Consider the following 16,346-nt stretch of genomic DNA (forward strand, 5'->3'; position numbering starts at 1 on the left):
AAACCACTATATGACTGAAGTTTATTACAGAGTTTACGGCTTTGCTTCTACAATGGACACATAAAATGATGCAAGACATTTAAATAAGCTTTAAATTATTAACTTTTCACTCCAAAACAAGAATAATGCTTGAATTGTGTGATCGTCTCCAGCAAAGCTGATATTTCCACCTTGCTGCACGTAGACGGAGGTCTATTGCCCTGGATATCACTTCAGCATATTACAGATTATCAGAATTGATAAGCACACAATAACCCAATTGTGACGGGAACGAACTATTGAGTTTACAGCTCACATTCTTTGAACGCATACTGTAAATGGGATTACATGTATAACCCAATACCCAGGGTTATAAATATATAAATATATATATATAAACTGCAATAAAAAAAATAAAAAAAACTGTAAAAGGTACGTCTGCAGTCACATTACGGTATGACTTCAAGGCTACTGATAATTACTGGATAATGCAAGGCTATTCTTAAGACCTCTTATGCCTGTCAAATGTCAGTTCCAGTCAAAACACACAGCTTCATTGCAGAACACTAACAATGGAAATCAACCTCCTCAACTCATCTTGCTTAGGAACAGGAGATGGGATTTTAATTTTTGCAAATCAATTTTGAATTACTGAATTGGTTAAGAAAGTATTTGGTTAATAAAGCAATTGTTTGACACACTCGTGTTGGCCTTGGCCTACAAGGTGTTTAAATTGTTCTGGAGGGATGCATCTCGTCCCATTTGTCTAATACCTATATAATGCAATTAGATTAAAATGCAATTTTACAAATTGCAGTAATATATTCAGAATGTTTGAAGCTTCTATACACAGTAATATCCATATCTATTTCTCTGAATTTCAAACAGCAACAGACAAAACGTCCACTAGGGGGCTCCTTAATAATATTTGTTGATAGCAACAGCTCAAATGAAAGGCACCGTTTTATTTTAAATGTACTGTGCAATGTGTTTCCAAAACCTTGCATCTCCTACCCTCTTATTTTGATCTTTGATAGAAGACAAAAGATCATTGAGGTACTCCCCATATTTTAGCTAAGGCCTCTTGCCAATTCAAAAGTGATTGTACAGTACTGGCTGCTCGGTTCCATTGAAATAGCTTTATCATTTTATTTCCGTGTCTGCTTCACACCTTGTCTGTATAACGAACATAAACTTTTATTGTATTAATTTGCAAACTACATGTCTGGTTCTTCAGACGCTATATTGTATGCTATGATATAGAAACTAGACAAGTCTGATAAAAAAAAAAAAAAAAAACACTACATGATAATTTGTAATCTTGATAGACAAGACCTTTATTGTTAATTTTGTTGAAAAAAAAAAGGCTTCGTAAGTACAGTGTAAACCCCCTAACTGATCACGTTAGTACACTTTCATTTTGATCACATAAAGAGGTTGAGTCAATAAAGTGTTTTTTATTGGTAGGCTTTGTATTGGTTGATCTGCAAAGGGAGTTCATTTTTTGATTACAATATGCTGTTGATTCTACTAATGAGTGATTACAGTTTACAATACCTTGTGTTAGAGGTAACCCTATCAGTGCATTTTCTAGTCATCTAATCAGCAATGTCATTATAGGAATATATCCAGAAAAATCTAAAAAAGAAAAAAAAAAGGATATATATATATATATATATATATATATATATATATAAAATCTAAGACTTGTAGTCGAGTCTGTGTCCGAGTGTCGAGTTTCATCAGGGTCCAGGTCCGAGTCTGAGTCCGAGTCACGAGTCCTTGACTTCGAGTCTTGAGTCGGAGTCCAAGTCCTTGAAACAAACTAAAATCAATTTTAATTAAACTAGTAGTATTAGTGGGGGAACAGTTTGCCTAACGGACATTGTCTGATATCCCACTCAGGAAAAATGCACAAATAATAAAAAAATAAAAAAAAAGATTTTGATTTATTTTTTCTAGCTAGATTATTCTATTTGCATGCCTTTTTCAACTTGTCTGTCACTGTCTTCTTTTCTTTTGGAATTGGAATACTGTTTCAATGTACCTGCATTTTATAGATAAGCTTCAAGTTCAAGTTTGTGGATGTTGTTTTTTACTTTGATAGAAGCTGTGATCTAGACTATAGAGTCGGTGTAGTGTCAGAATGTGGTACGCATACCAAAACTTGACCTATGTAATGTCAGAAAGTGATATGCTGTCAGAATGCATACCACTTTCTGACATTACATTTGGTACAGGTGCAATCAATTGTGATCTGATGTGTGCCTTCCTCTTGTCAAAAAGAGGTACATTTATCATTAATTATGCATTTTTTTTGCAAACTTAAACTGGAAACAGGCAATCAATTTCTCTAAAAAAAAAAAAAAAAAACTATTCACTAGAAGTAAAAACAATGTACATGACCCAATGTATTGCATATGATAAATATTCGCATACTACAGTATTTTCATAATGGTGGAAAAATATTGTATATATATATATATATATATATATATATATATATATGCTAGTAATTCAAATTTGCAAACAAATACAGATTCATTAACATATCAAAGATATCATGCAAGAAAACCAATCTGTAAATGACAAAATAGAATACAGAAGGGACTGTTTCTCTCCTTTTTTTATATGGCAATATGCAGGTTTGCAAGTTTATTTTACTGTTATTTTAAAGATTTATTTAACATTATTTGGTACTACAAGTAAGGAATATTTGAATATTTTATAAACATCACAATAGTGCAATATAGGCCCATGGAATAAAGGTGCAGTTAAAAAGCTCCTTAATTAATTAAAACAAAAACAAACAATAAATGTCAACAGGAATTAATTTATTAAGGGTGTTCAAGCTTTCAAAACCCTATGGATGCCCCTACCAGCACCCAAATCAATAACCTCTTGAGTTAAAAATGCACTTCAGCAGCACATAACAATGTGAAAGGTCAGTTAAAAATGGCCGCAGCTACAGATGTTTGGTCAGAAGGGATTTTCCAAAAGCAAGTGCTGAAAAGTTTGGAAAAATGTTAGAACTTTCATATATTTCAAACTCATTAGGATATGTCCTTACAATGCTGAATGAAACCAATTCAAATACAGGTGCTTCCTGTAAACATGTGCATCTACATGTGAATGACTTTGTTTTACTGCCCTGGCAGCTTCCAGAATAATAATAATTACACTGCTCAAAAACCACAAAGAGAGGATCAGATAGGGTTACTGTTGGGTGGGTGGGTTTGGGGTGTTGTGAAGAGGCTGGCTGGTGTTGATGTCAGGCCAGGAAGTAAGGACAACAGTACTGTGAGTAAATCACACTGTTGCACCGATTTATTATAAATGAACAAATAAAAAGGTTTAACAAAACAGAAAACACAGAACAAACAAAACTGCATGATGGCCAAACAAACAGACAAACAAAACCACACACTAAACAAACACTAAATACCAGACGACGGCAAGCAGGCCTCCCCAGGCAGTGCAGGCTCGGCAGCCCTAGGCGGTGCAAGCGGAAGCAGCAGGTAGTCTACCTCTAGCGGTGGAGGCGGGAGCAGCAGGTAGTCTACCTCTAGCGGTGGAGGCGGGAGAGGCAGGTAGTCTCCTATCTCTGGAGACTGGTGCTGCTCTCCTTCTAGCGCTGGAGACAGCAGGGCTTCTCCCTCTCGCACTGGAGACAGTGGGGCTTCTTCCTCTCGCACTGGAGACAGTGGGGCTTCTCCCTCTCGCACTGGAGACAGTGGGGCTTCTCCCTCTCGCACTGGAGACAGCGGGGCTGGAGGAGGCGGCAGTTGGCCACAAAGTGCCTACCCCCGCAGATGGGGCACAACTCTGGTGGCACATGAGCTGGCCCTGACTTCACTCCAGGAACAGCTGCTCCTCCCCTCCCCCTGGGCTGGTCCTGGGGCCTTCACTCCTCCATGGTCTCCACCTCACCCCAATTGAAGGCCTTCATAAAGAGAGGGTCTTCATAGGTGCACACGTCTGGGAGGTGCCCATACACCAGGCAGGAGAGGGACCACGGAGCCCTTGTGGCTTCTAGCTGCCGCTGATGGTCATGCCACCGCTCCATCCACTCTCCCCTCTTCATTCACCAACAAAAAACAAAAAATCCAGTTTTCCTCTATTTGTGATACTGGATAACAACCCGTCTTCAGGGAATTTTGAAAGCTCTTGCTGTCTGACCTTAAATGATTTCACCAGTCAAATGCATGTGCACAGAATCATTATCCTAGAGTCAAATGGTACAAACATCAGCTGTACTTTCCTCCAATTTTGATATGCTACCACTGAAAATGATCACAGCATATTACAGTTATTGGCTTGTAGTGCTGTTTGAATATTCTTTCATTTTTACTTAGCTGGAAAATGTATACTCATTACCAAAGTGCAGGATTACCTTTTACCTGTTAAACAAGGGAGAAAAAACTCAACTGTCCAAAATAACGTGTGTAATTTATTTCAGATACCATTTACGCACTGTTCTTTTTTTTATTTTTACTATCATGGTCAATTTTCAAATACAATTCACACAGTGTTTGTTTGAATATTCAAATAGTTGTCCCATCGCTGTTTTCAAGCATTTGTAGAATTAGGCAAATCGGTGGAAATGTTCTTTTATAAATAAAAAAAAAAAAAAAATGTAAAAGTATTTTTACATTAATCTTTGCCCTTTGTTTAATTGTACTGGCTTTGTTTTCCTGTATGTGCAAATCCTGTGAATTGTTCTCACTAATAGTATCCTGTTTCAATGAGCAGGAAAGGGCTGAGTGCAATTTTTCAGTTAACATTGCTTCCTATAGCCGGGGTCAATACTCCCACGTAGTGACATTGCCGCTGTCATTGAGCACGAGGTAAAGCTGGGTACAACACGGCCGATGGTTAATACATATCCTCTGCACAGGAATGCAAGCTGTTAATCAGCGGCTCCACATTTGCAATAGGTTTCCTCCTTCCTGTTTTTAGTTTGCAGACCAAAAGGATGTACCTTCCTGCCAACCCCCTGCTGCTGTGGAATGAGATAAAACAGGGACGTAAAGGGACCTGAAACTAAGCTATTTCTCATCAGTAAATCTCACAAACTTCAGGCCAGATAAACTAGTCCAGACTGTACAGTGACTCTTACAGCCTACTTGAAGTGTAAAAGTCCTTATACAGTAAAGCACACCTCAACATGTTTACTTAGATGTAATTCTTGGACACAAATGATCAAAGTATGCATTTAATTGGGTCTGTTACCTTATGTGTCAGTTGTACTCAAATTACATGTATTATTTTCACTACAACAAAAGCTTACTACAGCACAGTACACCGACTGGCTAAACAGCATAACAAGTTTTTTTTTTTCTTTTCCCATTGGCATTTCTAAAATTAAAAGATAAAAGGTAATATCCAGCACATTAACGGTGGAGGCGCCCCATGGGTTTTTTCTATTACCCTCTATGAAGGGCAACATGATCTAAATGAAAGAAATCCAGCCCAAGGGCACAGAGCCGTAAGAATATAACAGATTGCCACACTCAGAAAAAACACGAGTGCAAGTGCTTTTTCATATTGAGAAATTACACTTAATTGAGCATTTGTAAAATTTCTGTCACAAAAACCTCAATGTTTGTTTGATACCCATGATCAAACTTGACCTACAGTAGAGAAAGAGAAAACAGCTGTGTACCACTGTATGAAGCCAGTATTTAATCCAGAACGCAAAGTCACATGACCCCATCTATCTCAAAGTGAAGGTTGCCGTTTGATTTTGCCATAAGATTTTCCATAACCCTGAAAATATGAAGTTTCAAGCTACAGTAATATGGGATAATAGATATTAGCAGTTGTAGAACCAGCAGCAGTTATAGAAGCAACCCTTTAACAAATATAAAATTGAACATATTAAAATGGTTTATCGCTTGCTCACTTTGTAGAGCAAATATGCTGTTTTGAAATATGCACATGTTTAAGCAAATTATATATATATATATATATATATATATATATATATATATATATATATATATATATATATATATACTGGCTGAAAAGCATATCAATCAAGGGAAGTGGCTGGTTTTCCTGGTGATAAGATAAAAAGGTGTTGAAGAGCTGGGGACAATGTCAATTTCAAGGTGAAACAACCTTGGAAGCGCAAGTCAACTTGACAACTTTTACAACAGGTATTTCTACCAAAACTGTACATACAGTATGAGACCTACCGTATAGTGAACGAGAGATGTTGAAACGTCTGTCTACAGTTACTCATTTTCTATTTAGTACTCTTAACCTAGTTGCAACTTAAGCCTGTTCTCAGTACATAAAAAAGGGTTTCAAATAATCAATAAGGCAGGTTACAGCGAACCAATCTATTCAAATCTGTACCCATATGCACGGATCACTTCTTTTGTCTGTGTGTCTGCCCATCTGACCAGATCATAAGGACCCTCTGGCATGAGTGTGCATGGCCACCAGAAATAAGGAATAAGTAGTTTTCCTTTTGATTCCCTTGGAGGCACACTACCACCATAATGTTATGTACAGCAACTTTCTCAATCTCCTTGTACAGGTGTGGTACAAATGTCTACAAGTGCAAGAAAATGATAAGTGGTCTCCTGTCTACCACCACATCTCAGAAAAACAACACAGGAAAGCATGGATCAAACATGCCTACAGAAAATACAATATTGGATTTCTAGAGCGCTGCTGATAGCCACAACTACAACTTACTTCAAGTTTCTTGAATCCAGTGCTCCCAGATTTCTCTTTTCTTTAAGTGAACACCAAGAGATTGTTTGTCAGAGCTGTTTAGCCCTTATGGATAAAGAAGCCATACAAATGACCAAATACATAAACAAAGAACACCACAAGAAAACTGTAACTTATTAAAAAAGTGATTTAACCAGACTGCATAGCGGCTCATTATGTTTGCTTATTTACCAACATGCTTTTACCAAAACCTACAGCAGCAGTTATCCGTCCTTCACCTCTAGTTTTAGTGATCTCTAAATCTTTTACCATTCTGTTGATGCTGTGTCATAAGAATGCAACAGTTACAGGATATTAAACAATGAACCAGGTGCTACAATCCAACTGGGGCCTGGAAACGGATTTCCGTATGCCCAGTTAGGGTTGCATCACATTGTCAAACCAGCTTCCCAGAATTACTGACAAATATTAAATAAATGTGTCTGACAGGACAGAAATGGCATGTAGCCTGTTTGATATTATTGTTTTAAGTTGAGGAATTTAGTAAAAATGTTTTAAGAGGCAATGCTGTAAGTCACAGCTGTATGCATGTTTAAAAAATAGGTTATGATGCAATCCTCAGAGCTGTAAAAGGCTCCAATATAACTAGGGATTCTGTTTTTCGGGTTTTATTAATTGTATTTTTCGATGCTTATTTTTAGCTATTTTTTTGTAAATAGTTTTTTTTCGGGGCTTTCATTTTTGATATGTATGAAATTAATGTTTTTGGTTACTTTCCAAAATGCTTGAGCGTTTTTTTTTTTTTGTCAAAATATGTATAGTAACTCGACAGTACTTGTACACTTAAGTTGTACCTTCTTTCCTTTGCTGTCTTCCACAACGAAATCCCTACGGTCACGGGCACATTCTTCTGGGGTTTTTGTGTGTAGGCATTTTTGTACATTTCACCACAATTGTGTTTTAAATCCTCCATATTTTAACTGTTATACAGCTTTAAATCCTGCTAACAAGCCTCTATCCTGATTGTAATCTCGTTTTAAATCTCGCAAGCGGAGTCTCCAATAGAAATGTAGGAATGTGCTGTCACTCAGTAGTTGGGGTGGGTTTAAAGTATTCAGAACTAATCAATGATAGATACAAGTCAGGAAGGCGGGACATTGCCCAGCAGCACTGGGAAATGTATTTATTATTATTTTTGTACTAGGTTTTATTTTTTTTTAATGTGAAAAGGGTAAAGTCAACGTGAATCAATTAACCATTTCCACAGTTTTCACTGTGTTTTTCCGGGGTTTATTGGCTATCCACCGATTTATTTATTTTTTTATCGGGTGCATTTTATCGTGTTTTATCGGTTAAAACCGAAAATCAGAAGCCCTAAATATAACCCAGCTGTGGTTTATGTCGGCAGGGTATACTGTAGCAATGTCCACTTGCTGATTTCTAACTGCTCCATACCAGCATGGCAATGCACTTATTAGACACACTATAGGCTTATGCAATCAGGTTTGTCTGTCAACAACAGTGCACTTCAAAAGTGAATGAGTAAGTACACCTTCACTTACTTCTATCAGCTAGACCTGCAATGAGAAGTCTTCTTTCCAATAAGGGTCCAAGTCTAGGGGTCATTCTCCAACATTAGACGAAGGAACTAAGTCGATACTAAAAACATATCAGTCAACAGATTGGTATATAATTCCTGTATATATCAATCAAGCATGTAACAAATGAAGCCCACAGTGAAACCTGGAATGGACTAAACTGCTATGCAACAGGAACTGTATTACATTCCATTATAGGATGGCAACCGCTCTCCTCAGAACATGATTATTATACATGATCCATGAGCCTTTGATTTCCCTTTTGATTACAATAAGAACTTGTGTGAATGCCCATACCAAGCGTGTACAACATATGTGCATCCACTATATCCCTGTGGCCTGGGATATGCACCCCACAGATGTCACAAAATGAATACATTTAAGAGCATTCTGGAGCACTCTTTTTCAGTAAACAATGCAAAAGCTTACTGAATTGTGCCCAGAGTGTCTGATCACAAGACAGACAGAAAAGTGTTTCAACAAATCGGGCAAGTACGCAGCACTGGGTCATTCAAAACCACTGCATACAAAAAGCAAACTGACATTCAACAGCATGTCTGTGGAGCGTGTCTATAAAAATAAAGGCTGTTCCGTAATCATGACCTACTTCACAGACAGACGGACACAAGTAACTTACTTTTCAGTTGACGGAATACAAAATCCTTACTGCTTTAGACATGGATTTTTTTTTTCCCCCATTCAAAAACTTAGGCTATAGCTTTGTTCACCATCTCAGAAACAACTACGTTTCTGCAATGTTTGAGGTATAAAACAATTATAGAAAAATGCTTGTCTGAGATAGAGCTGGTCTCCAGTTGTCATTATTACTGTATGAAGGCCATCAACGGCAGTCAGAAATATAGACTCTTAGTTCATATGGGCCATACAGTTTAGCACTGAGGCATGTAAACAACTCACTGTCAACTTATGTATAACGACAATTAGGCTATTTCTTAGTCTATTTAATTATTACTCCCTTTACATTCACAATTACAACCACAATTAAGAACCAAAATCATTTTATTAAGCCTGACATTCCTGCATTTTATTTAATATAGGCTAACTTGCAATCCTTAAATCGATAAGGATAATCTAGTTCTAATTGCATCCCAGCTACTCTCTTCTAGATTAATATAAATCTGTACTAGTAGATGTTTTGATCCAAATTACCACGAAGAAGAAAAAAAAATCGGTGAGTTTGACTCTACCTTAAATATCGATAGTATTGCCATATGTTATTAAAGCTACATCCTTAGTAAAATTAAAAACGGTGCTGTTTTTGTATTATTGTAATAACAATAATAATAATAATAATAATAATAATAATAATAATAATAATAGTGTATTTATAATAGCACATATGCACTCAGTTTCAATAGTGAAATAGATTTTTTAAATCACTATTTATTTTCTGACTCAGCAGTCGCTATTAGGTAGTACAGTACCAGCAATGAGACTGCATCACTGTACCACCACAGCTAACGCCACTGTCCTACATTTGGGAGGCAAAGGGTTACAAGGTCTGCTTCAAGTAACACATTTTCTTTTTGTGATAAAGTTTAGAATTTCAAGTACTTCTTAATCTCTGGTCGCGTTCATGGCAGCATCATTTTATTTGCAATGTAACAACCTTGATATGGTAACCCCCCCCCAGCCACACCCACTGATTAATAATGACAGTTTCTAGGTGAAACGTGAACAGCAGAGGGTGTGCACTTCCAAACGGTTAATGTCTTTATAATAGTTCAACTCTAAATAAATAAAACATTGAGATGTTCTTTTGGTTTCAGTAAATAAACAACGGTTTCCTGGCCCCTACATTGAATGTGTAAAAAAAAAAAAACCAGCCAAGTGCCTACAAATTTAAGGTAGCAATATATCCCACTTTGCTGTGAATATATTCTTATTCAAAGAAATGTGTTTGAGGTGTGTTTTTAAAGTGTCTTTTTTTATACGGTTATAAAAAAAAAAAACATGTTTATATGCGGTGTGTTTATCTTTGTAGTCTCAATATATTTCAAACTAGGAAGTAGCATTCGGACTGCAGCAATACCATTTACTGACTGTATCACCGGGCTACCACACCAGCACCTAACAAAGGCCTTTGTAAGAGCAGTTTTTCAAAGAGACAAACTAAAACTACAACAAATATTTAACAAATATGGGTCGCAGAACATATTTCTCTCCCTACCGAAGCGTGGGACCGACGCAGGCAGTGTCTGTGCTTTCAATTTCTTGCAGGATGCGTTCATGTTCGGTGATACACTCCAGGATTTCGCTCTCCGCCATGTTGGTTGTGTTCTCAGTGGCGAATTGACACTGCGGGGAATGAGGCTGTTGCCTTTCGCCGATAGGCGGGGTACGCTAGCAAAAGCTGTACAGAACATGCCGCAGGTGTCTTTCAGGAAAGTGGAGGGATTTTGAAACATTCTTCGGAGTCTTGCTTTATATTATTACTACATGAAATGTATTACTATTAAAGCTTTCGGGAGTTCTATTGAAACATTAATGTTTAGGAACATCGTCTTCCTCCAGTTTGAAACCTGCTTGCCGCAAGGTCACTCCATCACATCTTAACTGTGCTTGGTAATATTCAAAAATAAAAGCTTTCCTGCAATGCAAAAGCTGCATCACCTTTTCAAGTCAGTTTTACACATGGACGTGATGAAAGTAGACCTCATCTACTTATAGGCGGCTGAAAACGTGGGGCTTGGTTGTCCAGTGCTTTGGTGTCCAATATTTCAGAGGAATACGCTCTCCAACCTCTAGGGGGGAGTCTGGACAATAGACTTCATCCAACTTCCCTGAAGAAATTAATGGTGGTATTTATTAATGAATGGTCCTTTTTCTCTGCAGGTCAGTTGTCACATTGACAGTGTTGTGGCAGGTGTTTCTAATATGTTGTCCAATCCCGCTAGATACTAGACCTGTAAAATCATTCTATCTGGCTTCTCTGGCAGTCAATTGACATGGCATGCACATAACAGTGTGTGGTAATAGATAGGGGAGCCCGGGGACATTTGTAACACGGGACGATTATAACACCTTGAATTTCTCCAATCACAAGCAAGCTAGAGTGCCATCACTCACTCGGCACATGCTCAGTTCAGATCTCTGTCTGCCTGCGGAAGATAAGCTGTCTGTGCCAAAGCCCTGAGATTTTATCTACAAAAATCGATTTTTGTCCTAGTTGAGTACATTTTTTTCCCAATTTTCTTTTGTGATATATACCTGTGTTATCCAGTTTATGGATCCAGGCTTTTAACATTCTCACCCCTGATCTCTCTACTTATAATTGACACAATTGATCGCTCTTAGTTTTGGTGTTTCTTGCTGGAACATGAGGTTTAGTAATGGCTCCCTGGGCTGCGGCCAGTTATAACACGTTTACAATTGACCCTATACAGGCATTAGCTGAACTATATTTGGGCACATGAATCTTGCGCTTAAGGCAACAAAATGTTCATATATCACAATGGTGACTCAGAGTGACATATTCTTGCTTGATTAGGCCTACAGTTTTAAGGATGTTCAAAAGTTTTAAAAGTAGGACAACAAAAAAAATGGCCTTATGTGAACATTTTTATTTTTCAGTAAAGATAAATATATTTGCTTCATGTGAAAATTGGTCTTATTCAATAAAATATTCAATTCTTGAGTTAAATGAAATTTGTTGTTATTTATTTAATTATTATTCACAGAACGGTACGTCTGACCCCACCGCCTGTTACAGCTGACCCTGGCCATGGGGTCAATTGTAACATCGGACACCTTACATTTCAAGCCCTCTTGCCATATGTATATCAGCGCTTAAAACAGGATAACTATGGGGATTTGTAGAGGACAGATGTAAATTGTTTGTATCAAAGTCTGGTCAAACTAGCTCAAATCATTTGTACGTAATGGAGAGAAAGGTAAAAAATAAAAATAAAAATGTTACAACTGTCCCTGGTCTCCCCTACCAAAAGGATGCTTTTGGTCTGTAAACCATATCAGATTTCAATCTAGACAGACCTGAAAGTTGAGTCCTATATTGCCAAAATAAAAACAAAATAGATACAGTACTAGTGTACTAATAATAATTATATTATAATACTACTATTAATAACAACGATATATCTTTAGTTAGCCCAATAATAACGTTTTGTCTATTTAAAATGACTGAATCAATCATTTGTTTCAGTATTCTGTAAGGTGATTGTTCAAATTGCAGTGTGTTTACATTCTCTAATAGCAGCTTCAATTTCGATGTGACGTAAACATGCATTCATTTTTTATTCCACTACCAGTAGCTGTATGGGGGTGAGGGGGCATATATAATATCCATGTTGTCTGCAAAAATGTTTCAGCGGCACCAAAATAAAGTTTTAAGCATTGAATAAATATAAACCATGAGTTCCCGCAATTAAAATGAAACTCTGCAGGCCTTTTGCTTCGATCTCAGAGGAACGCCTACGTTTAGGTTATCAATGTTTAATGATTACTTCACACAAATTCACGTGTGTTCGTGTGTCTTTATTTCTTGAAACTACTGTAAAGATTTATAGAATTCTAACATATTTGAAAAACGATAATAACCATAAAATGTCCTGATATATTGCGTGGTTTCCAACCAACTTAATTTCCCATTTGAATCTTAAGGTGCTTACCGTAAAGTTGTTCCCAATGGAAGCTCCAGAGACTCAAGTTCAGCAAAAATATTTCTCTCATCCAAAGCATTCGTTGGCGACAAAGCCACTAGATTTGCGCTGTCCATTGCTGAGCTTCAGATTAATATGCGCTTCAATGAAATCTGCACAGCCGCCTTTAGTCTGCGGTCAGCAAAACATCAGCTGTAGCAAAACAATGACCTTGTGATCACGTACAGGACTTAAGAGTCCAAGAAAGCTACATTTATTGCGCTTTTTTTTGTTAAATATTGTCAGGATTAAAATGTAGTGAATTTCAAGTTTTTGCATGAGAAGATCCCTTTAATTAAGCGTACAACTTTAAAATTCAGAAGACAAATCAGTAATGGTACCACAGGAAACGTCATGTAAAGTGTCTTTATGGAAATTAATGCTCTGGCTATTGTTTTCACACACACGAGTTATTTGCATTTAATTTTAGATTCAAAACAATATATTGCCTACGCGTTTTGTATATGACTGTTGAACAAAGAAGACCACATATGTTACTTCCTTATAAAAGTTTACAACGTCGAATGTACACACTTGGAGTTTTCCATGTTTTCCCAACGTATGCATTTACCATATTTTTTTTTTTTGTAAGGTATGCTTTACCTAGCTCTCTGCAGGGCTTTACAATGCTTTCCATATGGTCTATTACAATTTACTATGCATAAGGTATTCTTTTATAAAGACTAGGCCTAGTTTATACTGTAATGTTTAATGAACTTGGTCATTATTAATCCCTGAATTTACTTATTGGATTTTGAAAACCCGCATATCACACGGCTATTATTCAAATGATAAAAACTAAAAGTCACTTGAGGGATTATACAAGGAAACGATTCGGAGCACACTGACACGCAGACAGTTGATGGATTGTGAAAGTATTTTGCTGACATTCTCCCCCAAGAGTCACTTATCTGGCAGATACAGCGTCTGAGCTGATGATGATTCAGTTAAAATATCAACGAGAAACAAGAACACAGCGGGATCCACAACAGCCATCTCTGTTCAAAAGCAGGCTTTCCATGTTTGCTTTTCAAATCTTACACGTTTAACCCTTAACGTTTTGGCTTTTGCTAACATGGTAAATCAAGTGTTTTAAGACAACTAAATAAATGTGCACACACTAGACTTCCATTAAAAACAGGTAAATAGTCTGAAACTCACCCTGTTCAATACAGGTCACAAAAATCACAGAAAAAGACCGACGCTTTTTAGAAGAAAAAAAAAAAAACACTTATTGTTAGTAAAAATTTATTTTAGCATGGCCAGCTCAAAACTTCACTCAACATGGAATTTTAACAAATTGGATAATGAATAAAGGAATTATGACCATATACACAAAAGGGACAAAAAGCAACCAAAAAAAAGCGAACAATTGAAAAATGTGCGAAAGAAGAAAAGAAAAAAAAACGCATTCAAATTACTCGTCCCAGGGACAGCTGAGCTGTCTCTCACAGTGCCTGAGTAAAGATATTTAAAGGGTCAGGTCGCCGGTGGGATAGGCAGACCTTATATAGTTAAAAACAGTTGCATAAGCTTTATGTTAATATTTAAACATTTGATTTTACAGTATAGGGAGTTCGAACTTATGCACCTATTTAGTCGTTCTGCATAGGTCTACAATAAACAAATTGTCAAGCGAATACAGCATGCCAAAACACACAACACAGACTTCCTATTGCAAAATAATAGACAACTAGAAAACATCGCTGAAATTACTTTTTAATACAAGTAAGCTATATTTGGTTTCATGGCAGATTGTAGGTACTGAATATGTTTGACCTGGGTTATTTGGACCTCATTCATAGCGGGTATTTTCTACAGTTGGCAGCCGCTTTACAGGGCCACCAAGACTAAACACTAATTATTTCCCTGTTATCAACGGTGTTTGTTCACTGCTGATTCATCAGCAAGGAAGTGACCTCTGCTGAACTGCAGGCTGCATGGGCGGGACGTTCTTCAGCACAGTTCTGGCTAAAATAAACTCCAATTGTTTTATTGTTCTGAAATACACAGCTGGTACTGACTATGTTTCCTGTTTTGTGGAAAATGCAGAGCTTATTAAGATTATCCCAAACTTTATATATTGGTGAGATACAAGGTGGTTCTTTAAAAAGAAAAACACTTAGACCAACCAAAGAAAACTGACACTTGGCAGCAAGATTCTATAGAGGACACACAACCCCCTCTTAACAGGTGACGTCCTTCAGTTAAAAAAACTGTATTCACACTCAAGAGAGAACTGCGTTATAAGCATTTAATGAATATGTTCTTAACTGTTTGCTGAAGTTTAGTTGCATGTTAATAAACATTAAACAGATATGCCCTGCATGTGTCTATCTGTCATTAGACTGCCATTTGAGCTCATATTTCATAGGTATGGGCAGCAGTGTGGAGTAGTGGTTAGGTCTCTGGACTCTTGACCGGAGGGTTGTGGGTTCAATCCCAGGTGGGGGGACACTGCTGCTGTACCCTTGAGCAAGGTACTTTACCTAGATTGCTCCAGTAAAAACCCAACTGTATAAATGGGTAATTGTATGTAAAACTACGACAGATATACAAATAAATTTCAGTGGGGCGTGAGTAAAAAAAGGTTGATACCCGCTGGCTTGGGCTGGACTCTGGAAAGACGCTCATCTGAAGTTGCCACTTGCCGGTCAGTCTGATATAAGTGTGAGCCACTGACTGAATGAAAGCCAGGTGCCGGGGCTGAAGGTATTGTCAGCTCGTCAGCAACATAGTTTGAGTGAATAAACCTACCTCCCTACCTAATGGGTAGGTAAGTAGGTTTATTACGTTAGCGACCCATTGCTAGCTGCTAACCCAACGTCCTTGGTGGCTAGCTAGCTTGTTTCACAGCTAATCATTATGTGTGTGTGTGTGTGACAGAGAGAGAGTGTGAGTGTGCGTGAGCATGTTTTGATATCGTCAACCAACTAACGTTAGCTAATCACTTCAATTTGGCTTTAGGTGACTAAAGCATAATAGCAGCCAAAAAAAGAAAGATGGACATAAGGAAGTATTTTTTACAAAAAGTCAAAGTGTAAGTAGGAAGATGTTATTAAAGTAATAAACACAATTGATAATGATTCTCATAGCAAATGTAAAAATAATTTACTAATGAAGTTAGCAGAGTCATACTTTCTCTCTAAACAGCATGCATCAATTTATCATTTTATCAGGCGAGTGAAGCAGTGCAACCTGCAACAGGGTCGCAGGTGAGGTCTGTAATGGCTTAGTGATTATAACAGGGAAAGTGTTAGACTCAGTTTTGAGATATATTATTGTTTGAGGCACATTGTGATATGATAGTAGGCTAATGCTGTATAGTAATACTCAGCAAATAAAGTTAGCATAGCCATATATTTTCTCTCTATATGGCATGCATTAATTTATTATTTTATCA

The 16,346-nt window shown here is 37.2% G+C and overlaps 1 protein-coding gene across 5 annotated transcripts in view; it reads right to left on the reverse strand.

Annotated features, from left to right (window-relative positions):
• The window catches only part of LOC117415690 (exocyst complex component 6-like), a 94,534-nt gene extending 81,447 nt beyond the window's left edge, over positions 1–13,087 (reverse strand). The window contains exon 1 of one of the 5 annotated variants that reach the window (XR_009329057.1): positions 12,914–13,087. Coding sequence is in view for 4 of the 5 variants with exons in the window: in XM_059026503.1 (XP_058882486.1) it covers positions 12,914–13,020 (107 nt within the window). In the remaining variant the exon portion in view is untranslated. Of the gene's footprint in view, positions 1–10,455; positions 10,676–12,913 lie in introns of those variants that run through there. The other 4 variants (XM_059026503.1, XM_059026504.1, XM_034026345.3 and 1 more) reach the window with 4 other exon arrangements.
• Between the last annotated feature and the right edge of the window lie 3,259 nt (positions 13,088–16,346).

The sequence above is a fragment of the Acipenser ruthenus genome, chromosome 7, assembly GCF_902713425.1.
Source record: "Acipenser ruthenus chromosome 7, fAciRut3.2 maternal haplotype, whole genome shotgun sequence".
In the NCBI taxonomy this organism is placed as follows: domain Eukaryota; kingdom Metazoa; phylum Chordata; class Actinopteri; order Acipenseriformes; family Acipenseridae; genus Acipenser; species Acipenser ruthenus.